Source organism: Physcomitrium patens, chromosome 11, assembly GCF_059467195.1.
Source record: "Physcomitrium patens ecotype Gransden chromosome 11, ASM5946719v1, whole genome shotgun sequence".
Classification (NCBI taxonomy): Eukaryota; Viridiplantae; Streptophyta; class Bryopsida; order Funariales; family Funariaceae; genus Physcomitrium; species Physcomitrium patens.
Window position 1 is genome coordinate 4564582 of NC_143420.1, and position 24536 is coordinate 4589117.

The 24536-nt window shown below is 41.9% G+C and overlaps 2 protein-coding genes and 1 long non-coding RNA gene across 9 annotated transcripts; 1 reads left to right on the forward strand and 2 right to left on the reverse strand.

Annotated features, from left to right (window-relative positions):
• Positions 1-379: 379 nt before the first annotated feature.
• Positions 380-14783, reverse strand: LOC112288542 (kinesin-like protein KIN-12F). 3 transcript variants are annotated; one of them, XM_090254167.1, is made up of 35 exons: positions 14450-14783; positions 12666-13674; positions 12036-12191; positions 11774-11857; positions 11365-11484; positions 11102-11215; positions 10893-10985; positions 10561-10650; positions 10329-10399; positions 10155-10229; positions 9977-10064; positions 9787-9845; positions 9559-9622; positions 9372-9437; positions 9164-9283; positions 8888-8992; positions 8541-8776; positions 8367-8433; positions 8166-8231; positions 7928-7990; positions 7698-7777; positions 7439-7592; positions 7243-7341; positions 7013-7135; positions 3552-6914; positions 3342-3416; positions 2852-3097; positions 2425-2523; positions 2195-2340; positions 1964-2075; positions 1717-1827; positions 1439-1609; positions 1230-1295; positions 1024-1143; positions 380-747 (listed from the first exon to the last, which is right to left on the reverse strand). In XM_090254167.1, the coding sequence occupies exons 2-35, from the start codon at positions 13515-13517 to the stop codon at positions 637-639; spliced, it is 7665 nt and encodes a 2554-aa protein (XP_090110293.1). In that variant the 5' UTR covers positions 13518-13674; positions 14450-14783; the 3' UTR covers positions 380-636. The 3 variants fall into 3 exon arrangements, with proteins under 3 accessions (XP_090110293.1, XP_090110294.1, XP_024388572.1); XM_090254168.1 differs by lacking the exon at positions 14450-14783 and adding an exon at positions 13776-14039; XM_024532804.3 differs by lacking the exon at positions 14450-14783 and having other exon boundaries at positions 12666-14039.
• A 1540-nt stretch (positions 14784-16323) lies between these two features.
• Positions 16324-21532, reverse strand: LOC112288543 (E3 ubiquitin-protein ligase MIEL1). 5 transcript variants are annotated; one of them, XM_090254170.1, is made up of 11 exons: positions 21390-21532; positions 20998-21201; positions 20001-20131; positions 19233-19320; positions 18908-18967; positions 18563-18673; positions 18223-18307; positions 17873-17955; positions 17544-17635; positions 17131-17242; positions 16324-17013 (listed from the first exon to the last, which is right to left on the reverse strand). In XM_090254170.1, the coding sequence occupies exons 3-11, from the start codon at positions 20060-20062 to the stop codon at positions 16792-16794; spliced, it is 915 nt and encodes a 304-aa protein (XP_090110296.1). In that variant the 5' UTR covers positions 20063-20131; positions 20998-21201; positions 21390-21532; the 3' UTR covers positions 16324-16791. The 5 variants fall into 5 exon arrangements, with proteins under 5 accessions (XP_090110296.1, XP_090110295.1, XP_073393474.1 ...); XM_090254169.1 differs by having other exon boundaries at positions 20765-21201; XM_073537373.2 differs by lacking the exon at positions 21390-21532 and having other exon boundaries at positions 20998-21311.
• Positions 21511-22165, forward strand: LOC149988121 (uncharacterized). The gene is made up of 2 exons (XR_016505411.1): positions 21511-21638; positions 21848-22165. It is a non-coding gene; the product is annotated as an uncharacterized LOC149988121 (long non-coding RNA).
• Positions 22166-24536: the final 2371 nt, after the last annotated feature.

Consider the following 24536-nt stretch of genomic DNA (forward strand, 5'->3'; position numbering starts at 1 on the left):
ACACTTTCCATTTGTGCAAAGACTATTACATTAAGCATCACTCTGTCTTTTCGAATAGTTTCTTTTTATGTGGTGCACATACAAATAAATTTGATAAAACTAATAACAGTAGTAGTGTATCTATTTTTTAATTTTATTCTATGTTTAATGCTAGAACATGAAAAATGTGTGCATGTTTTTTTTGACAAGTTTGTATTCTTTGAGTCAAACAGTAGAACTGTTACTGACACACAACTAGATAGTCAAAAAAATTCCTATCTCGTCTTTTGCCATTTTGTGGCTTTATTTTTGAAGCTAATGACTCTGGTATTGGATTTCATTTCTGAAACCAAATCAGAAAACTTGTGACTTCAATTCCAAACAAATACGTCTTTCAACGTTAAGGAAATTAGATACGAATTTCACTGATAGAAATATTTTCACGGAGGTTGTCATGATACATATAGTCCTTAGATTACTACTAGATTTAAAATAAACTGCGTGAATCACTTCATACTTCATACAGCGTGGATGCCACGTATGCTACAAGAAAAATTTACAGTGTAATGGTAGTCACCCTGCTCAAAGGGTGTAGCTGGATGTGTTGGCGAATGCTCTACTCAGTTAATCATCTAATAAATCGGCCATCTACTTTAGTCACCTAGGAGTTGCACAAAATAAGTTTTGAGGCCCTGAAAAGGCAGCTTTGAATGGTGAATGAGCTGCACGGAGATCGCTGAGCCTTCTCTTTTCTCCGTTCATCTTAGACTGCACATTAAACAAGTTTCGAGGATCAGTGCAATTGAGGAGAATGTTGAAGAAAATGTTGGAGGCCCTCATAGGCGATTTTTTGCCGTACATATTCGGTCCAATCTCCTTTCCTTACAACGTCTTTACTTTCTTGTTGTCATGCTTACCTCTCTTGCGTGCCACAAGTGGACATTTGTTGCCAATTGTCCATGCTGCACTGTTGAATAATGTACTCACATCACTAGAAACTATGGTTGCAATAAGATCTCAAGGGGTCATAGGGTGTGTCAATACCTTGAATTTAACGTCGGCTAGCTCTTGTTCTAAAGACTGAATGCGTTCCTTCATTTTTTCCAAGGCAGAATTAACGGATGAGTAATCAACCTCTTCGCCATTTGGAGTGAGACCGGCTGCCTGCAAAACATAGCATCCAAGATGAGAGCAATTCTTTAGAAAAAGTGAACTTGATTAGAGATATAAATCAAAGAAAAATTATGTACCTTCATTATGCTAGAGTACAACGTTATTATCTTTTGTGCCATTTGTATCTTAGCATCCTCCGCTTCCTGCGTCAAGAGCCAGTGTGCTTTGTTAGTGTAGCTCTTTTAACCCAATCACAGATTCTGCAAATCGGAACTTTCGTTTGATTTGAGTTTGCATTGTGTGAAACAGAAAAAAATTTCACGTCCTCTTCGGCACGAAGCTTCACCTGGAGTTTGCTCCTGAGACATTGCTCCTCGTCAACATTCAAAAAGGGAGTCTTTCCTTCGGCTGTACGATATTTAGCAAGCTCATCATTGACACGAGCAAACAAGATCTCTGTTCGCCTTAATTTAGAACTTAAATCTTCAGTTTTGCGACGTAGAGTGGTGTTCTCTTCCTGTTGTTCAAGCGGCATTAGTTTCGAAGGAAATCACTTAAACAATACGCAGTGCCGAGTTCATTAGACATCCAGCTCTAGGGGAGGTAATATATACTCGATCGTACCTTAATTTTGGCGTGATGATGAATCCGTTGCTGGAGGTTCTGCTGGCCAGATAGCTTCTTAATATCTTTTTCCAGCTCTGTTACTCTTTGAGCATATCCAGTATTCTCCAACTGTGTACAAAACGTTTCCAGAAAGTTACAACAACAAGATACTGAACCATACTCGGGAACATTGAATTCTGCAGTGCGCGCGTTCAGAGCTGAAAGATCTTCAAGACAAAGTCACAAGGTCTAGAACATCTACTACCTTCAGCTTGTCATTTTCAGCCGAAAGTTCTTGATCACGCTGTCGCATTTTGTCAGCAGAAATTCTGGAGGCAACGATCTCTGCATGTCTTCTATTCAGATCCTCAAGCCAACTGCACACCAGAATCCAATTCATGAGTTCACATTCAGCGCTACTTCATCGACCTTGATGCTGTAAATAGGATTGCAAAAAAGTGCCACATTGTATACGACACATAGATGGGTTTATAACCTTTCTCTCTCCTCAATAAGCTCGTTAAGCTGCACCTTCAGTTCTTCTATCTCTGAAACTTGGGCCAAATTTCTTTCCGACTTTTCAGGGGTCACGCTTCGGCGACGGGTATCTTCTGCCAGCCGCTGCGAATGTTGTTGAGATTCCTGGCAAGAGACATACAAGTGATATTAGCAGGTGAAAGACTACTGAGGTTTCTCAACATACGAAGTCCACAGATCGGAACGTACAGTGAAATTAGAGATCTCCAACTTCACTCCAAGTAACTCCCGAATGACGTCATGCGTCTGGCTCTCAGCCTCGGCAAGCCTCGCGTTCAACATAAATATCTGCAAATTGAGCGTACAACATTAGCTAGGCTGCCAGCAGAAGTTTCAAGAGCAGTTAGATTTTGACGGATAATACCATATAACAAAGATATAGAAATGGGATCACTATTCAAAGGCACGTCAAACATAAGGATGCTTACTGAAACAAACTATGAAGACGAAGGGTTCTATCTTCGTTTTCCATCCTTCACCACCTTGATATCAAGCTGTATTAAGGTTCACTTCTAGCAGTGGAAAATTCTGACGAGAAACGTATATGGGGGAGAAATCGTAGACTCTTGGATGACATGACTACTCGTGATTGACTCCTTCAAGAGGAGCTACTTACCTCTCTTTGCCGGGATGCAGCAAGGATCTCGAGCTCCTGAATGAGGCGCTCTTGGGCAGAGCGCTCAGCATTTAGCTCTGCTGTCCTTTGATGCACCATACCCTTCCCCATGCAGCTAAATGGAGATCCGGAGCCTTTGAAAGGGGATTTTGACTTCTCCCTTGTTTGGGGAGTTGAGGGTGATCCGCAACTAAACCTTCGGTCTTCCACTTTTACTTGTTCCACCATGGATGTTAGTTCTTTGAGCTGTTCGAACCAAAATCACAGGACAAACTCGTTAAATTTTTACGGGCGCATGCTTAATGGTAGATTATATTCACGAACTTACAAAGTGGATTACAGTTTGAAATGCGTCTCATATAAGCACATCATCCACAAACCAAAATAGTATCATTACTACATAACATAGATCTCACACCAAGATCTTTCATTGGCAGCAGGGGTGGTCAACTGTGATACTATAGTCCAAGTCATTGAAACAAGTCAGTACCTTATGATGGTATGCAGTGGCTTGTCCCTCAGCAGCTGCCATCAGGTTGGATATTCTTGCCTTGCATTGTTCAAGCTACATACAAAAGAGGAGTAAAGTTAGCAGTGTTGTTCAGAGATTCGAATCCCTAAGTGCCTGTATACTGTGATAACGGCTCACAAGTATACTAATGTTTGAATCATTCGAGAGAAAATTGGGTGGTTAACATACCTCAGCATCTTTATCAGCATTTTGGGCCAGCTCCAGTTCCTTATTCAATGCCAACAAATCTGACCATAAAGAATCTCTCTCGATTTCAACCTCCTTCAAATTGTTTTCAGCTTCCTGAAGCATGCTATCTCGTTTGCTTTCAGAAAGAAGAAGCTCCTGCTCTAGAGCTTTCAAGGCGGCTTCCTTCACCTTCAACTCTGCTTCTAATGCGGCTGCTTTGGTCTTCAACTCCTCTATCTGATCCCTCATTACCATGTTTTCTACTTCAGCGTTTGCAGTCGCTATGTTCAATGCGTAGATTTCTTTTCTCATCAAATCTAGTTCATGAACTTTTATGGCAAGTTCAGACTCTAACTCTGACACAGAATTCTGATGATTTCTCTCAATATCTCCTGTATGACCGTGGCATTCATCAAGCTTGGAGTGTAAATCCAAGAGATCGGCATCATTACCAGCTACAGAAGCCTGAAGTTTGGAAACTGCTACCTGCGCTGAGTTCAGCACCACCTGACTGATTTCAAGATCAAATTCATTGACATCACAAACATCTGTCTGGTTCCACTTCAGCGCAGATACTTCTGCTAGAGACTGACGAATAGCTTGGAGGCTCAATTCTAGCAGTGATTCAGTAACCTCTCCATCATGATTTTGCTGGAGTTTCTCAGCAACCCGTGGCTTTTCGGTCAGAAAAGAATTTTTCATTTCTGCCTTCTCTACAGCATCTGCGTAACAGTCAATACTGAGTTTGATTTCGGCCCCGACGTCATCTTTTAGAGCAGCAAAACATGTGCGGAGTTCATCCATTATTTCGCTTTTCACTTGCTTTACATTATCCGCCAATGCTTCAATTTCTTTCTCGCAGTGGCTTTTAGTATTTTCAACCTGTTGTTTCGTAAGATCTAGTACTTCCAGGGTCTCCGCATAAAAATTCTTAACGGCAACTTCCTGAGATATAAGTAGCCTCTCGTATTCTAGTTTCCATCCTTCTGCATCACTCTTGGCTCTGTCCTTCGCGTGAACTAGTGCATCAACCATCATTTCAGCCTCTCTCAATGTTACACGGTTCACTTCAAAGTTCCTGGCCAAGGTTGCAGCTTCGCTTCCCTTTTGGTTCGCATCCAGTCTCGCGATGTCCCGCTCTGCTACCAGTGTTTCTTTTTCTCTTCTCCACTTGGACTCTAACATAATCGACCGTTCTTCTGTTTGATTCAACATCGTCATGAGCTTGGTAATCTCATCCTCATACACCTCCACTTCCCTTTGTCTTGAAAGTAACGCTTTCGAGTTTGAACGTTCCTCATGTTCTGGCAGATAACTTTCGTGAGCTTCTGACCTGGTTTTCTGCTTCAATGCTATGAGGTCACAGATAGCGGAAGATCCTTCCCTCTGCGCTGAGAGAAGAGCAGCATGAAGGCGATCATTTTCATCCCTTAAACCTTCGCACTCAGCCTCTTTGTCAGCCAGACGATTCTTCATTCCTTCAACCTCAGCGTTCAGATTGGCTATTTCCAAGCTCGACCTCTCTTCTGCGACATACATCTCTTGGACAAGCAAATCCAGGGAATTGGCTCTCTCTTCCGACCGGCGAATGTTTGGAGAGGTGACGTCCAGACATTTCTCCAACGACGCACATTTCGCAAGTAACTCTCCCCTCTCAGACATGCAACCGCTGCTATGTTGTTGGTGAGAATCATTAGCCTCTACTGCTTCCTGCAGTTCCAATTTGAGCTGCGCAAGGGCATCGTTAGTCTCCTGTAGGGCTTTTTCCTTCTCCTTTAATGAACTAGCAAGCTTCACTGATACATAAGTAGCTTCGTTCTTCTCAAGTTCCAAATTTCGGTTGGAATAGCGCAAGCTTTCAATCTCCGTTATCAGAGCTGCCATTTTATCTTCTTCGTACTCTAGGGTGTTGTGCCTGGTTCGCGACTCCTTAGACTCGAAAGTGTCATGCTTCATAACTTCGGCATGTTCCAGCTTGACACACATATCTACGAGATCGTCCTTTAATTGTTCCGTTTGTGCATCCCAGCTCGCTTTTGAAAGTCGGAGTTCTTCTAACTCCACCAAGAGGGCCGCCTCGCGGCATTTAGCGCATTCAACCTGAATCTGCAGACTAGACAAAGCGTTCTGAGAATCAGTATACTGCCGCTCAAGTTCACGCAGAGTACCCACAAGTGTGGCTTTCTCCACATCATATTTTTGGTTTGCGACTTCAAGTGCTTCTTGTGCTTGGATAAGCTCCAGGTTCCGGACTTTTGCTTGATGTAGATTCATTTCAGCACGGGTTAAATCATCCCGCATAGCAAGCAACTCTGCCTCGCATTCGGAAAGCCGGATTTGAGTTAAAACCTTCTCATCAGTGAGCAGCATACTAGCCTTTCCAGCATTCAGTGATTCTCGTGGTAACATGTGTGTGTTATCCGGAGCCAACAAGCTTAACTCAGTGACGTACTGATCTGTTTGAGCGGAATCAATCAACTTTTCTGAAGCCACATTCAAGCCCTTTCGCAGAGACATTAACTCGGCGTCTTTCTCTGTCATCATTGTCTCATACTTCCTGTTGAACAGAATGTTTTCATTCCGCATTTCATCCACCATTCTAAGCGCATCTGCCAGCTCCTCTCTGAGAACATTCAGATGTTCTTGTGCTGCTGTTTCTCTCTGTAACGCATTAACTAACTCATCTTCCATAGACATGAGCTCGTTGTGCATCGTAGAAATTGCGAGAGTAGTCTCTGTCTCTGCTTCGGATCTCGAACAATCTATATCTCGTTGCTTAATTTTCTGAAGCTCTTGCTCAACCTGGAACGTTGCATTCAACTCTCGGGCCATATCAAGCTCCTTCCTGGCATTCTCAAGCTTGGTTTCCAGCACCGCCATTTCCTCTTCGTTGAGCATTAATCCCTCTTCCATTTCTCTTTGTACATCCCGAAGCTCTTGCTCCTTAGTCAGCTCCCAAGTCAGCTGACTAATTTTCCTTTTCAGCAAGCGTTGCTTTTCGTCTCTCCTTTTCAGCTTAATGAGAAGCTTTTCATGGTTTTTGTGAAGCTTCTCGATCTCGTTGATAGACAAAACTTGTTGATTCTCCAGGGCCTCAACGATCAAGTTCTGCTCGGAGAGTTTGCTGACTGCTTCATCGATCTGTCTACTATGTTCTGCTGTCATGTCATTTATCGTCTGCTCCAGCTGCTTCCGAAGTGTATGTTCCTCATTCCTGGAAGCTTCTGAAGAGATAAGCTTCATCTGAAGGCACCTGGTTTCTTGTTGAGAACGAAGAAGTTCCTCGGGCTCATTCACTTGTCCCTCCAGAATTGAGTTCATAGCAGATTGAGCCTCCTCAAGTTCAGCTCTTAGCTTGGACTCCTGAAATTGCACCACATTAAAACCCATAAGATCGACTTCTAGTCTCCTACACTTAAAAAGGACTTCACTGACAGTTTTCGAAGACATCAATTCAGTACCTTCTGCAACCATAGCACGGACATTGACTCATGTTCAGTGAGTCGTTGGCTAAGCTGAGTAGTGGCTTTCTCCATCTCCGTACAGCTGCGCCTCTCCAATGCGTGAGCATTATAAGGTGGTTCCTGTAAACGATATGATATGTTACTACGTAATCGTTCACGCATAACTTCAAGGAGACAGAACCTTGCGCGGCTACAAGTGTGCTAAAAACTCTGCTAAAATGCCTTGCCTGCAGATTGTGGAAATTATGAGCTTCTTTGAGACTTTTCTGTAGCTGTGCTTCAAGATGTTCATTCCTTTTGCGTTCTGAATCCGCTTTAGATTCCATCTGGAAGTCATACAATTCTCAAGTAGTAAGTACCATCTCTTATACTTTACCCAAACACACTTGGACATGGTCTAAAAATGAAAACTGACTTCATTACCTGCTCAAGTTGGGTTTTGAGCTCCATGATATCTTGTAGATGCTTTAGTTGTTGCGTCTCCAACAACTTGATTTTATCTTCGTTTTGGAATTGGTTTCGTGCACCCTCATTCCCTCTAAGCTGCTTGATAAGTGCTTGAAGTTCGTTCGCTTGACTGCGTGTTTAGATTAAAATCTGTTAGTGTCTGCTGAGTGCCACAGTCGTCTGATCAGTTGGTAGGACATGCAAAAAAAAATATTGTAGGTCTCAATGTTTCCACCTTTCCATTGCAGCATTGGACTCTAGCACGGAATTCAATTCGCTTCGATAATGTTCCAACTCTACTCGGTAATTATTCGCCTGCACACCAGGCCACTTAATAGCATCTGAGATCGTCCTGGAACTCTGGTGCTTGTAACCAGGCAGAGAGAATGAAACAGAGGTTGCAAGATAAGAAATGCGGTGATAAAAGCGACTCCTACATGAAAGAAAATGTAAATATAGGTTTACCTCAGTACGTAAAAGCTCAATCTCACGATCTTTGGCGGCAAGTTCGACTGCAGAAACGCGTTCCTGGCAACAGAAGGACATCACTTGGTAAGTAAAAAGTTGCTTAGGAAGTTGTTGGGGGACAGGATGACCTCAATGATTAAGTCACGTAAAAACCACAAACCCAGAAAAGAATGAAGAACCTTACGAGCGTGCGATTCGCAGGAGAGGTGAAGGGGATGAAAATTAAAATGCATACCTGGGATGTTGAGAGTGAGCCACGTACTTGATCTTGGGCAATCTTCCCCTCTAGGACCTCTAATAACTGCTCATAAGATCAAGTTAGAGTTAGTACTCAACTCACATGGTGATAGATCAAAGTAGATTAGTATGAGATTAAAAACACTAATCATTCTGTAGCTCCAGCTGTATCTGCACCTGCACGGATAATATCTCATACCTTGTCACGTAAATTTGAAATTTCTTGCGCCATGACTTGTTCTTTTCCTTCCTGGAATTCCTTAACACTGCAAACATGGTAACTTGAATTAATATACACGTGAAGTCTAGGTAGTATTCTAGAACTACAAAGACTTAAAGAAATCGTGCAACTGTCCACACAGCTATGCTGTACCTCTTTAACTGATCCAAGAGGCGAATGTTTTCCATGGCAAAACGCGAGAGCTCAGGATCGCAACCCATTTGACTTCTTAATAACTTAATTTCTTCGCACAGCATGTTCTTCTCCTCTGCAAGGTGAGTGTCGACATCCAGCAGACCTTGAGAGAGAGCCTCCAGTCGTCTGATTTTGTCTCCTCTTAATCTTAAAATCATCTTGCCACTTTGTGAGTCTTCTTTGTATTGCTGAACCTGTACACAACAATCCGATAGCAGTTCAGACTCTTAAACAGGAAGACATAGACTTTTCCATGCTTCAGGAAAAGTAAAAAACTTTTCACCAGTTCATCGGGAAGACTTTACCATACGATGGAGATGCTCAATCTCAGAAGCTCGAAATTTTGTGACCTCTTCAGCAGCTTTCTCCCTCCGCAGTGCTCCGGCCACAATTGATTCCATCGCTTTCAACTGACGAACCGCAATGCACTCAAATCAAACATGTTAGGAGAAGAGTGGCGGTTACTACGTTCGGAATTACAGCTCAACGACAGTACGGGAGTTTTGATGCTGACACATAACAGGATTCTGCATTCATCGAAAAGCTTGCCGTCACACACTTAACCCAACAAACACACTTACCTGTTGATTGGTACCCGTTGGGCTTCCAAGTGCTCTTGCAGCATCCCATGACCTATCAACTGGTAACAGGGCTGAAGGAATGCTCGAAATACTTTGCCGGCGGATCCGATCTAATTCCTCCTGTTGAAATAAAATTTCCATCAACTCGAATCCATTTTCACTTGGAACAATCAGTCAGTCAAGAATGTTGATGAGATAAGAACCGAACCTTCATAAGTTGTAATTGAAGTCGTAAAGCTTTTACATCTCCTGAAGCATCCTCATTAACAACAGCCTGTCCTCAATCAAGAAGGTCCAAGGTCAGCAAATGCAGTTCAGTAGGAATATGATACTTCAATTTTAACTCAAGGAACTTCGTAAAAGGGTTGCGACATTGCAGATAGGAGAAGGCTTACAGTATTACGGATTAACTTGGCTCGTTGTGCAAACTTCAGTGTGCTCAAGGTTTCCATGGAATTACTGTCAAGGGGAACCCAAAAACAACCTTACACATATTACAAATGAAACTCACCAAGTAATGCATTGTTTCATGAACATACTATTTACTTAAACTCCCAGGTAGTATCTGCGATAAATAAAATTCACCGACTTTAACAAGAGTGTACTAGGAGATTGCCTCGTACCAGCCAGAAGGGCTCACAGTCGCGATAATAGTTGTCTTCGAATTGCCTCCCAGAGAATCCTGCAATTAGATCTGGATCTTCAGCTCCATGGTGTTGCCAAGCACAGTTTAAAAGCAGTGATATTACCTCCTACTGGGCTACAATGCTGGAAAAAAGATAGATTACTCCTGATAAAGCAGGGAATTGTTACCTGCAGCAGAAACGTAAGCTTGGAATCCCGATAGGGAACATGTCGCTGCTTCCCATTGGCGACGTCAACTAAGATCATGATGACGAGCCTGTAAATACCGGAGTTATTATGAGATCGTGGTCAGATCATTCTGTTTAAGTTAAAACAGCTGTCAGTGAAGGGAATATGGTGATCATACCCAAGTGTTGAGAGCGACTTGTTAATGTTAGCAGCTTCTTTCAAGCGTTCACCCTCTGCACCTGAAGACTTCTGCCTGAACAGTATGTCAATCACGTCTTAGACACAGTATTTCATCTCAAGATGTGCCAGTGTACTATAATTCAAAGTGTTGTCCAGCATGGACAGAGCGTACCTTTCAGACCCTGCTAAATCGATCAAGTTAAGCCGACCAAATCGGATATTAGTCATCGAATCACGCTCCCACTGCCCAGTGCACAAGGATATGTCATTAGTTTCGAATGTCTAGATCCCAAGCACCAGAATATGTCCGCAGCTTCCTAGAAAGAAAAACATTCATGGTAGAAAGATCCCCACCTTTAAATATCTAAAATAGGAGAGGTAATGGTCTAAGAGACCTCATTTACCTTACTTTCAACAATACACGTAAACACGCTGTGAGAGCGACTGCTCTCTCTGTTCATGTTGGTCGCCGCAACTCTTCTATTCGAAGCACCCTGACAGTACACCCAATTGAAAGTTTCAGATAGAGCACGAAAATCTAGGAGCTGCCTACACGCAATAGAAGTGAGATAATGTTTAATACATGTCAATATCACTACTTTCAAGACGCTAGCTTAAAGAGTGGAGTCTACAAGTTCACAAATCGTAAGAGCCGATTATCTAAGGTCATGGACGTCCACACCCGACCCTAATATATTGAAGTTTTCCAAATTACATTATACATTTGTATATATACCTGGATCAGAAGCCGGATGACATCTTGAACATTATGAACCTCGACCTCAGAGAGGTTCTCAACATAGACCCCAGTCCTGTTGTCTTCTCGCATCTGTGGCGGGATAGGACAGCGCAAGTTAGAGCTCTCGGCAAAAGAAAAATATCAGATGGATTTCTTTTCGATATTCAAAATCATGTCAACTCTAATATAGAGTAAGAGCATCTTACATGAAGGTTGGTCGAGGTCGGCTCTAGCAAATCAGTAATTTGCTCATTATATATTTCAAGAAATGAACACCTACACATAAACATGAGATTCTCATCCTTGCGCATTTCCTCTTCCTGCAGCAACGCACGTTAGAAATTTCTATTAAAACCCATTTAGGTTGCAGACGCGGGTGGAAATCAGCAGATATGAAAATTCACAGTAATTGCTGCGTTAAGGAAATTTTAGAACCTGCTCTGTGGTTCTTCCATTCCACAAAACTCACCTTCCGAATCCTCTCAAACAGATACTCAAAAACACGGGGAGTCATTCCCCTGTTCTCACTCGGTAGCAGGTCAATATTCTCGATATCTCCTAACATTGTGTGCGTTTTCCCGCTTCCAGTCTGGACCAACAAGGTAGATGAAATCAATCCACAGCATAATGAATAAGCAGAACAATTAAAAAGTTGCACAACTAAACGCGCGAGTAACTTGACATTTCATCCTGGGCTGAAGAGTTTCGAACGCATCTGAAAATAAATTCATTTTCACAAATTGCACTGCTTATCACAACAACCATAGTTTCCCAACTACCCATGATTGACCATACTGCGCTATGGGAGGGCAAAAACAAAAATAAAAATAAAAAGAACTCTCTCAAAACCTGATATTGGGGAAAAAAAAACCTCATACCTGGCCGTAGGCAAACATGCAGCTGTTGTAACCGGACATACAGTTCTCCACCATGGGCAAACCCGCAACTTTGAACATTTTCTCCTGAGGGCATAGCGTCCCGGTTTATGATGGTGACAAAGTAGTTTACATAAAAGTTAAGACGATTGAAACGCGACAGCAGGAAAACGATTCACGCTATCGAGATGCGAGGACCAGCAGTTTAAAACTTTGTCAGAAGGTCCATTGAATCCTGTGTATTAGAATCGGAATAACTAATAACCTGAGTGACGATGTCTCCAGCCACGTGGTCAAAGGTGAAGCGTGACTCTGGTTGACCAAGCCAAGTGATAGTCTGTGGACTGTCTTGTCTGAGACACCTCATGAATCCTTGGCTTGCCATTTCAGCTTTGTTGATTGGACGAGTTCTTATTAGTACCTGTATGACATGACCCAGAGTGTCCTTAAATTGGGCACGTAACTCATGAATTCGTCCCTTCAGAAAAGTACTCGACCCTTCCACGAAGAAATCCATGATGCCAAAAGTAGGTTAATAAATTGAGTCCTGCTGCATTAGCAACATAGCTTGGGTTTCCACCACAGACTTTTCTGTAATCAACGTTACCTCAAGGTGACACAATTTTACTGTAAGAAACTCTACATCATACCAATAAGGGCCCTGCGAGATGCCTAAGAACCATGGAGGCACGGAGATATTTACACGATCCTCCCTCGATTATCAGACGAGGTAACAGGAGCCTTAACACGACTAATCTAACTCAGCATGCAAACTCTGGCCAACGGAACTGCAGTCCGAAGGGGAAAGTTAACAATCGCAAAGAGTTTAAACTTGACATTCATGGATAGTTGGCAACTACAATGGACAAGCTTCGCAGCCTTGAACACAACGCACCTGAACATTGTGATCGCCCCAGAAATGAGGGTCCTCCACGAGATCAAAATGCTGCCCTGAAACCTGGTGACTCAATTGCGGCATGGACAGCTGCCGATTCAGGGTACTCGTTACACTCGCTCGATTGTGCGGGACCCCGGCGCTTAAAGACTGAACTGCTCCGCTCGCACCGTATTTCAAAGACCTGGCTGTCCTGGAACTGGAAGGTGTGCCATTGGCCAACTGACCAGAACTGCATCGAGAGGACGTCCCAACCTCTGTCTCACTCATACCTTTCCTACTACCACTCCGGAAGCTCTTGGGTGTCAGCTGCTCGGAGCTTGCTTTCGTGGAATTCTTACTGGAGGGTCCTTGTTGAATGATCTCGACAATGTTAGCCAAACGGCGTCTAGGGGTAAGACTTTCCTCTGTGATAGTATCAGACTGGCAATTTTCTTGGACTGGGCGAGCGACGATAGGGGACTTCTTTGAGGAACCTGCAAAGCTGCTCTTACTTCTCCCCGGCGACATTCCTGTGTGCTTGCCGGATGATCCTGTCACCGAAACCTCCATTGAGTCCACATTGTTTTCTGAGTCGGGGAACAGGTTCTGCCTCTTTTTCCGCTGCTTAGGAGTAGTTGCGTCTGTTTTTCTACTCAGAGTAGAATCCTCACAACTTAATTCATCAGATGTCAGCGGGTTACTGACAATCTCGGCAATGGGAGTAAGGGCCTTTCGAGTGGGCGTCATTTTGCCATTTCGAGTTGGCGTCACGATACCGACACTGGTATCATGTCCCTCAGCAGACTCCTGGGTACTCTTGCGAAGTGAGTCACCCAGTAGAAGACGGGATGAGGACGTCCCTTTCGCCATGGCTATCTTCACAGCAGGTTCTCCTGATCATGAAATCACACTCCCTGGAAGAGAACGCCTTTTTCTTATTGCCATGAAAGTCAGTAAGGAAGGAATTCGTTCTTGCTAGAACCCAGGGTAGTCATCTGAGGTTCTGAACGCGTAATCTGCTCACAACCTGAAAAGTGTGAATTTAATTCGTGGGTCAGAAAAATATTCACGACCTCAGCATCATGAACCTGAAGACACATTGCGTGTAGAAACCTAGAGTGAGCTCACCATGGTATTTCTACCACATCTCCGCATTAAACATTCTCTTGAACAGAGCTACTGGGTGTTTCGATTTGGGAAGTCAACCAATGATGCAATGAGCGTGAATTTAATTAAATCCGTTCTGCTCGTATATCTAAGTCCGCCCTTACAATACGTTCACTGACGCCAATTAAGGTTCGAAAAATACAACGATCGTAGGCAGACCTTTGAGAATTCAAAAATTCAAAAATTCACAAAGAATACGAAAAAAAAAAAAAAAAAAAAAAAAAATTCAAGGACCTTGAGGAGTCCACAAAGTGTGACTAGACACTTCTCAGCCTGTCTGACGTCTCTCCCATGACATGAGCAAAATTACTGCTTACAAAAATATCATTCAGTCCTTTCGCACCCATCTCGAATGCTGGTGCACGCAGAGCCAACATAACCTTCCAAGCCACACAGCAGTAAAGACAGGACTAAACACCTTCCCAGAAACTCTACGCCCACCTCACTGATCACAGTCAACAGCAAAAATCAGCTCTTCTCGTCTAACTAGAGTGAACGCTAATCTTCAACAGTACTCCACGATCAAGCGAACCTGCCATTAAAAATTCTGACCACACTCGACATCACCAACACACTCATCTCGTACGCATTACACTCAACGCACTCACTCCCATAGTAGACACTCCCTCGCTCACCTCAACTCCAACGCGGGAGTCAAATGTCATCACACCCCCCACCCTTCCGCAATACCACGATCTAATCGGACACCTCAATCTGGCAACCATATCGCATTCAAACGCGAATTGTCCCGGGAAAGCTGATACCCTCCCGCCTCGTCGAGTCACGACACACAGCAATGTCAACCGTTTCCAGATCGCAAGACCGAGGAAGGAGACAATTCAAGGATAAGAAAGGCAGCGAAGGCAGAGCAGGGCACGAGCAGCAGCGCAATCGAGTGCATCGCGGCGATGGAACACACGAAATCCCGTCGCAGTTGTTGCGCAGAGGGAAGAACCGTTGCGAGGCCCTCGCCCAAGGAGAGCCGTTGGGAGCGGGGACTTCAAACTTGTGTAGAGGGAGAGAGAGGAGCACGTGTTCTGGAATGGAACTGGCGAGGGATTGGGCCCTATTGCTGTGCGTGTTTGAATTTCCCCTCCTCTTTATCGCGGGTGTCAGGTGGGATCGGCCCGTTATCTTCCGTAACCCCAGATTAATCGCTTTTGCCTTTTTTGCCCTCCCATCGAGACTTTGTGGTGACCTACTATTACAGGTCACCCATCTGCATTCCACGTTAAACGGTATAAACTGTGGGGAAAGTTAAGGGAAAAGTGAAAGGGTAATCCGGTATTGAATAAGGAATATGGAATGGTACATGGATACAGTGCTTGCACAATTATATTTTACTTCTTTTATTTCTGTATATTTGTAAGTATTTAAAGGAAAATAAGATAGTCTATTTTATTAAATCATTTTCATAGTAATATCACGTTAAGACATTATTCTTAAAATTGGTATTTGGTCATGTAAAGCTGTCTTCTGTGTGCACAACCTTATGAACTTTCAAAGAGATGCTAATCGAGACTGAACGAAACTTTGGTTCACATACAACTTTGGGTAGCATTCTTTAATTGAGAAGCTTCAGGAGATGGATACAAATTACGTTTGGTAAGAGAAATGATCAGTTTCGACAGTTTCTATTAAAAAGTTTGTGTATGTATTTGAAAAGACGAATATATAAAAACCGTACAGATAGAGTGACAAGATTTCACATTCTGATAAAAACAACTATGCCCATACTAATTGGATAGAATTTGTGTTAGTGTGATCAAATGAGGTGATTTAACTCAATTTACTTTGATGAAAACCCTACAGAACCAAAAAATTGACAACAATTCGAATTGAATAACTGCATTGTTACTAGGTACATGTATAATTTTTATTTTACTGATGGTATGTACTTATAAATTCGTGTGCATGTGCATGCATGCAGCTGTTTAGGGCTTTTTTCAAAAAATGATCCATTCCCCACTCTTCAACATTAGAATTCCACTTTCCCATGCCTCGGTTTTGAAAACATACCATCCATACTATCCTTTAGTCCACGACGAGATTTGTGGGCAATCAACCCATCTTGGTATAAAACAGAAAAAACCATGGAGGCACAGGATGGATGTCACTCTACTACTTACCCAGTTTCAGTTGCATGAACATAAAATAGATAAAAATAAAAATAAAATGAAACATACCCTCGAAAATCAAAGCATGAAGGTGAAGCTGACAGACAGACTAGGGCAGCTACCCATGCGACACTCCCGATTAGAGAATGGAAAAAATAAATTAAGAAATGATGAAGGAAAAGACAAAAAGGGATTTTTCACCTCAATCGTTTGGGCTCTTGCTATTTCAGTGTGCAGGTCCGGAATCTGTCTCAGCTCATCTTGACTGAATTTGAAAGAAACGTGACAACTCAGAAGTGGTATTAACAGCATCTACAAAAGCCTCGAGTGAGAAAGAGAATACCTAGGAAAGGAAGATTTTTGTCAGGACGGTGCACTTGATCCCATCACCATTTAAGAGAATGTTACCTGCTTTGTACACCGTACTGTGTACAGTGCAGATGGAGGAAAGACACAGTTTGGGCCTTCCACAGGGAGATTAGAGACTCCGTGCAAAACAGCCTAGGAGGATTTACATGTGGCTAAAACCTGGACTTCAATATGCTACTCTCGATCAGATTTAAACAACACTGTCTATTCTTGTTCTTAACTTATCCATTCCACTCCTAACCTTCCAGTCCATAGATAAAAGAATAGTGTTCTCCTGGCATATCCCGCTGCTTCTGAATTTAAGCTACACTTGGTGATGTATCAACAAAGCGGATATCATACAACCAGGAGAGGAAACAATTGATTGTTGTCATCTTTGCTCACTACAGCTGCTTACTAACCTCCAAATACTAACAAATCAAGTCGTTTGAGACACCCATAATTGAGAGCACACATTCATCTGCTCTACTTCCAACTCAGGATCCATGCTTCTACGTACCCATCTCATTTGGCAGAGATCCAACTGAGGTTGAGATACTCGGCCCAACGGATTCAGGTGAGACTCCATCAGGAGACATTGGTTCAGCGAGTCTGCCTGTTGACGGTGCACATGTAGACCGTGTGTTGTATGACCCACATTCTGGGCATTTCTGACCTATTACGTGGTAATTGACATCACTAGTTGTTCCGCAGTCATTGCATAGAATCCAAACCTGCATATGATAAAGACGGCAGATTTTTAGAGATCTGAGAATATGGCATGTGCATCCGATCTGTTACAAAACGCACGATTATTGAGGTGAAGGTCGTAAAAACCGTAGAAACCGTACTTTCTTATGACGATATTCTTCAGGCATTGGGGTCAAGAATACTTCTTCATCCAGCCGTTCCCAGTACATTGACATGTCTTGAGTGGATTTGGAGCAGATCGGACAACAAAACCTGTACAATACAACATAACTTAATCCAGAACGTCCCAACCAAGCCTTTCCTTCATATTCCTCGTTAATTACTCCAAAAATTTACATTGAATGCAGAGTTTAAAATGCAGAAGACCCAACCTCGTGCCAAAAAGGAAAACTTAACACTCACATGAGTGTCATTCTTTCATGTGCATGAAAAAGTCTCCCAAGGTACACTATTGGTCCTCCCATGACGCAATGCAGGACAAAAGACGTTATCATATCAACTAACAACCAGTCCCCAAATTTTCAATCAGCGAAGAGGCAGCTTGAGAGCTCACTGAGAATGTCGATTCATCTGTCGGAGGCAAGCTTGGTGCATGGTGTGACCACAAGGCAACACAGCGATATCCATCACCGAGTCAAACAGGTACTGCGACACCATCCATAACATGGCAAGTACTGGAGATTAGAAAAATTTCATTACACCCGAGAGTGGTATAGTGAAAGTTAATATTTCATAACTTGGAAACCTGAAAAATCCACTTGTTTTACAAAATTTTCAGTCCGTCCAGGTAACTTTCACTAGCACCACTCGAAAATATTGCTAAACCCATAAAGATGTCACTCAACTGTAACAAACAAATCTTCCGATCAAACATCCACTTACCTCTATACATATGGGACAATTCTGGTGCATAGCATTCTCCACACAAGGATGTCCATCCTGAAGCGATTTTGAATAACAGGAGCCTGGAATGTTGTAACACTCGAAATAAATCCATCAATGACTAGCTAAATGTTAACCATGGACATATTTAAAAAAAAAAAAAAAAAAAAAATACTCCAGGTTTCTTAGCAAGCTAATATCAAAAGATTTAGCGGCACAATCTGGCCGGTTTAAACAACACAATCCTATAACCTCAGCTTAAGAGATGGATGGAAAATCTAAAGATCCGAATTTAATGCATACAAGCGATAATTGCAGCACTTGAAGAGATATGCAAAGGAAATAGATACCGCAACGATCGCAGTGAAAATAGTTTTCTCGACCACCAATTCTGCATATTCCACAAGCATCACAGTGATACTGCTTCTTCTCCGTCTGCATCAGTCACATCCACACACAACATTCGAGTCAACAGCAGTTTCACATTTGAGCTTCGTGCAAGCTGGAGGGTCGGTAAAGAAAACTTATATCAATCATAGAACATCGTCCAAACCTTATGAACGTCTGTGATCTCTTCAGATGAAACACTCCATACTGTATCACACAATGAACTTAAAAAGATAAGCTCACATCAGAACGATGTAGACCCTCACAATGAAATCTGAGGTTTGATTCAGTGGACGTACTAACCTTATCGTCGAAGAACTTGCACTTGTCACAATAGTAGTCACCCATGCAAACCCCACAACGCTCACACACCTGCTTTACGTCTTGCTCGTAGTCACAAAGCGAACAAACGACCTGCACGGCAAGGGCACCAACCTTAGCCATTCAAAACTTTGCAGTTACCTGTAGAAGCCCACGATCCACTTTTCCAACTGCATTTCCCCTCTCGAACAATATACTTCACCAGATTCAGAGTAACTATGCTACCTTCTCACTCTGACCTCGTTGCACAGTAAAAATTTATAATATTCCTAAGACTTTACGGTTCAGTGAGGAGCAGAGCCTTGAACCTTAACATGTATTAGGTACCTTCTCAACACGGTGCCTTGGAATTTCATGGCGCTCCGAATCATCAAGCTCGTTAGTGTTCTGCGCAAGGACCGAGAATCGATCATAAGGTTTTGAATTTTGATGTAAAGGGTGCTCGAAAACAACCCAACAAACCAAAGACAAAAGCAGTTACGGTCTGCGTGCTTTATGTTACTCAGAAAAATGCCAGCTACAAAACTCTATTACTAAGACAGACTTCTCACAACTGTAACAAAGCAGATGCAAAAGTGCACATACAAGACAAAATATCAACCGAAATGCGCTTGAAAAGACAGCACATGATAACCAAGACGAATTTTAAGACCTTTGCTTCGTTGTGACAGTGACGACAATCAAAAATCTCATTGCAGCACGGAGCCCGGATCCGACATCGTCTCCTGTAATGCTTGCAGCTGCAAAACAAGAGATGCAAATCTTAATAACTTCCAGTAAGTTGGTGAAGCCTCTTATTAAGATCTTTAGAAGTTGGCGAGGTCTCTTCTTTCACGCAAAGAAGACTGTCAGTAGTTTCAAATCATTCTTGAGTTCCGCTGCAGTCCGATGCTTTAAGCACTCGGTCTGATACCCTCTTACATTTAACTTACGCAGCAGCAACACGTAATGTCCACATGCCTTTCCATCCTTTCTCAGAAAAACTTCCATTATTCAAAACCTGCTACTACTCACCGGATAGTAGGTGATTACAATTCAATATTGATTACTGCACCTCAACACTCCAACCATGTATGTGCACAGATAGTCGTAAAACCTAGAATAACTTAACCTGAGGCTCTTCACATATCCATCATGTTCACGAGAACAAGACCATCGATGACAACAAGAGTAGCAACGAGAAATTGCTGATACACTATAACTACTCAAAATGCTGCTGGAATAAAATCGCTCAGAGTAGATCCCCCTGTTGCTATGCGCAAACGTACGAAGTAGGCGGAAGGTCTGGAAAGAGATGATGGCAAGGTTGTATATACGTGTTTGAAAGACTTCCGTAAAAGTATTCACCAACCTGTTACAAACTCAAAATTCTACAAATGACAGCGTAAACGAATTACAAGCACACGAAACAAAAGCGTACCCATGTTTGCCTTTGCCGACAGACAATCCATCTATTACTTCTTCATCTTCCATCAGTTCCATCCCTTCGTCTTCTTTTTTTCCTTCTTCTTCTTTTAATGTTGGCGCAGTTAACTAATCCTACAATAATACCTGCAAAAACGTGATCAATGTGAGAGAAAGCAATGAGGGACAATGAAGAAGACGGGTCGACGTCTAAATATTACTCATGAACTCAAACTGGATAAAAAAAAAGACTCTAATATCTATCAGGCAATGACTCGACCTGCCTGGGATGATTCGTAGGAGACGAACTAAACACACCTAAATTAAAACTCTTCATAAAGACCATACAGTCGGAGAAAGACAGTTCCTACTTAAAGACAACGCTTCCTTCGATCAGCATTGCGCTGCAAATGCACCGCTTGCGGTGCAAAGAAAAATGGGTCGTACTCAGACTCAGGGAAACTAGAGGAATAACCTTCTTCATTAAAACAAGCCTCTCGGGAACCCAATTGCAGCAGGAGGTGTTGAAAGGCGTCTCACAACACAACAAGACTACTGCGCTAAACCTCAAAATCAACCAGCACGCTCTCTACGTGGACAAACAACCTCCTCGGAAACAACTCCTTCAAGACCAACACATCAGCAGCGACTAACCCTATGTTCATACGATGATCAAATCGCACGACGGGTCCCATCTAAAGAAGTATCGAATCTTCTACGCGGCACTAACATGCACATATCATAGTTGATGAAAGCCTGGGACTCTAACAGAGTTCATACTTCTCGTCAGGCAATGTCTCCAGCGCGATACGGTTTGCAGAAAGCCTGTGAAATTTCAGAGGGCAGAAACATGCGAGTAGATAATGAGCGGCGGATTCGAGAGCAGCCCATTTACACGCCGACACTTGCGTGCTGCAAATCAACCAAATGTGTCCACGTTTTCACGCCAGCACGGACTAGAGGACGCACATCCACGCTAACTTTTTGGTAGGCGCCCAAGATCTGCTAGCTACCTCACAACTCGCAATCCTCTGGTTACCCACTTCGGAAGCAGACTAGGCTTGCATGTTCCGCATCCGGAAAGGCAAATCAGGAATTTCGGTCGAGATCTATTCCGAATCTGTGCAGCAAGCCTCCCCGGGCCCCTCCAAGCTCCCTCGGCTGCCCTGTCAAATTTAGCACACGCTGCGCTTCTCGGCTCATCTCCATGCGCTCGTCTGCATTGAAGAGCACGTAACCCTATTTATAATAACCCGTCTCCCAACTACGACCACCGTATGCCATGATGAATTTCGAAAAAAATAAAATAAAAACCAAAATGCTGCATTCCTTCAATGACATGCAGGCACACCCTTTTGCTTCCAACAGGAGTATGGAGGCTGCACGAAGGGAAGCATTCCGGTACCTCCTTGGCGCTGGAGACATCCATCGAAACTCTTGCGACGATTCGTAAGCCCTAAACTTTGACGCCCTGTGGGGATGGAGACTCGTCTTGCAAGAGTTTTTGCGCTCCATTTCGTTTGGATAGTCTTGACAGCGTGGTTATTATATGGACATCAGAGCAATTGGTCCCCGAAAACAGATTGTGGTGCAGCCTGGTGGTGATGGCTCGGCCTCCGAGACCACGCCCGTCAATAAATACGAAACCGAGAAGGTTGGTGTGTGTGTGAGGGTCTGTAGTTGTGCTTATCGGCAAGCTTAATTAAATCGCGTCGTAAATTGAAGGACATGCCTCATAACTTATGCCGTACATTGATGGTATTCGCTTGCTTGAAATAAGCTTTCGAAGCAGCTGCCCGTTCTAAGCCTCGTCATTCGCTACAGTAAATACTCAAGACTGCACTGACATCAATTTGCTGGCAGGTTTTTTCCGCAGCCGCCGCGGTGATGCATCAAATAATGCGCATTAGAAATTTTCGTTCCAAGAATTTCCCAGCATAAATCTTTGGGACCTTCAGAACCGAAACAGACTAAACTTATAAAAAAATTAGCAAAATTTCATGCGTTTCCTGTGGGCTGATGTCTGAAGATATTTTCAAACATTTTAAAGAGAAGCGACCAATGCTTTAGTATAGCTTGGAAGCTTTAGCCGGCCATGGAATGATAGGTCTTCCTAGAATCTGGGTGGTCCCTGCCCTCCACTGTAGGCGACTAATTAGCAATGTTGATTTACTTATCTCATCCCAACAGCTTGAATGTAGGCAGCAAAACAGGTAGCCTTAGTACAGGTTCGGATCCCTGGGAAAGTTCGGTGGGAGAAGACGATCAACAAACCTACGACTAAGCATGACTTGAAACTATCGTCCCTTCCATTCAGATTCATACTCCATCACTGCAGATTCCAGTTCTGGGGAATCTGAACTGAACGTCTTCGTCAAGCAGCACAAATCTCGAGGTGTGTATGTTCAGAAGCTCATCATTTCTAAATAATAATGAGAAACTTTGTCGCTGATCAACGAGCATCAAGTGGAGGATTGCCACTTCAAAGATGCAGTAGTCAGCTTCGGCAAATGCAAGTCTAAATTTCTTAATGACGAGACGTAATCTCAGACCCGCCTTCGCATGGGTCGTGGCCAAACTGGACACGCTGCAATCTGGGTCACAAGGGAAAGCATTTCGGTGAGGCAGATTGCGCCATTCTGAAGTTGGATGCTCCTTAGGAAAAGAGGATTTTTGTAGAAATTTATGCACTTCACAAAATTGTGCACAACGCTAGGGTTGGTGTAATTACGAAAACATGTAAACTAAGAGGCAATGCTTGTCGCCAGTGGCATTTCGTTGGTTCCAACACAGCAATACAAAAGTCCGTGATAAGCTGGAGGTTGGAAAAGCAATCAGGTGACGAAGACAATCACTGAGAGAGTCGTTCTCTGCATAATCCTCGATAAGATAGAGACTCTCAGGATGTCCATGGCGTGCTTCACCTGCGAATTACATATGCTAAATCCACAACATATTATAACCACAAATTGAATCTCAAACTCCAGATTAGTACGGGAGAAATTTGTGTCCGGTATGTCAAGTGAGGGAAATTGAAGGAATTAAAACGTGGATGAGTGACAGAATCTAGAGCTAGTCAAGCATGTAGATGTAGATTATCATTCGCTTGATGGTGACAAAGAAATATTCACTGCATTTGTTAGAGTACAAAATCTATATGATGGAAGATTGTTTTACCAAAATGACACATTTTGTATTGTGATAAAGAAAATTTGTCCATGAAGAAACAATTAAATTCTTTTAAAACAACATTTCTTAATATTATTGACTTCCAAATGACATAATATTTGATTGCATGCCTCAATTTATATCAAGATTTTGAAGAACACTCTATAATATATTACTAATTGATATCAAGCTATCTTAGATTTTTATCCTTAAATTGATGGACAAATAAAATATGTAAATTAAATATTAAAATAGTATCTGTGATGTACTATCAATTACTATTAAAAAAATTAGACAATTCTTTTACTATTAGTAGATTTTTCATACAAATAAAGGATATTTAAAAACAATAATAAATCTAATAAAATCTTAGTAATTATAATTAAAGCTTAATTAATTTTTAAAGATCTTAATAAAAATATTCAACAAAATATTTTAAATAAATATTTAAAAAACTAAATAAATCTTAATAAAATTCTATAAAAACTTAAATAAATCCTAATAAAATCCTAACAAAATTTCTATAGTAATTTTAAAATCCAAATAATTATTAAATAAATTGATTGATTTCAACTAGCTTATTTTTTATATTTCAATCTTTGAACAAAAAACAAGCACACAAATTTTGAAAAAAAAAAAAAAAAAAAAAAAAATCTTAATACTCTAGGGTATTAATTAACTTTTTGTCAAGAACATGAATTTCAAAGATCCAAAAGATCAATACACTCCTGAGCTACTCAAAAAGTCTAAATAATCATTAAAAGAAGGTATAATATTAAGCTAGATTTCCTATTGGTAAAGACAATAAAACTAAAGTCTTTTGAAATAAGATTAAAAATAAGAAAGGCATTGATAAGAATGAAGAAGGCTCCACTCTTGTCTCCATATATACTATCTAATTAGGAACTATATAACAATGTTTAATAAGATCTCCAACATGTGTCTAACTTACAAGATAAGTTTTTTAATATATGTGCCACATAATTAGTTCATTCTATAAGATATTAATACATGTAATATGTGGCTAATTTTTTGGCTAAGTTTCTAGCCTATCAATCAATTATAAATATATTTAAAGTCAAATACATGTCTATGCAGCTCTTAAAAAACTTTGTTATAAGATAATATCAAATCTATCTCTATTTACTATCTATTTAACACTTTTTATCTAAGTAAATATGTATAACATTGACATTATCCTTCTATCTAAGAACAATTTTTATATGGAGTGACAATCATATGTTGAAGAAGTCTAAGATGGGGCAAATTATATTTGCTACATACTTTGATCTTTGTTCCCTTTGAAGGTGGTTGATAGGTCCTCTTAGCCATTGATAGTGTTTCATATCAAGGCAGAAAGATCACCTTGTTATTTGATCATTGT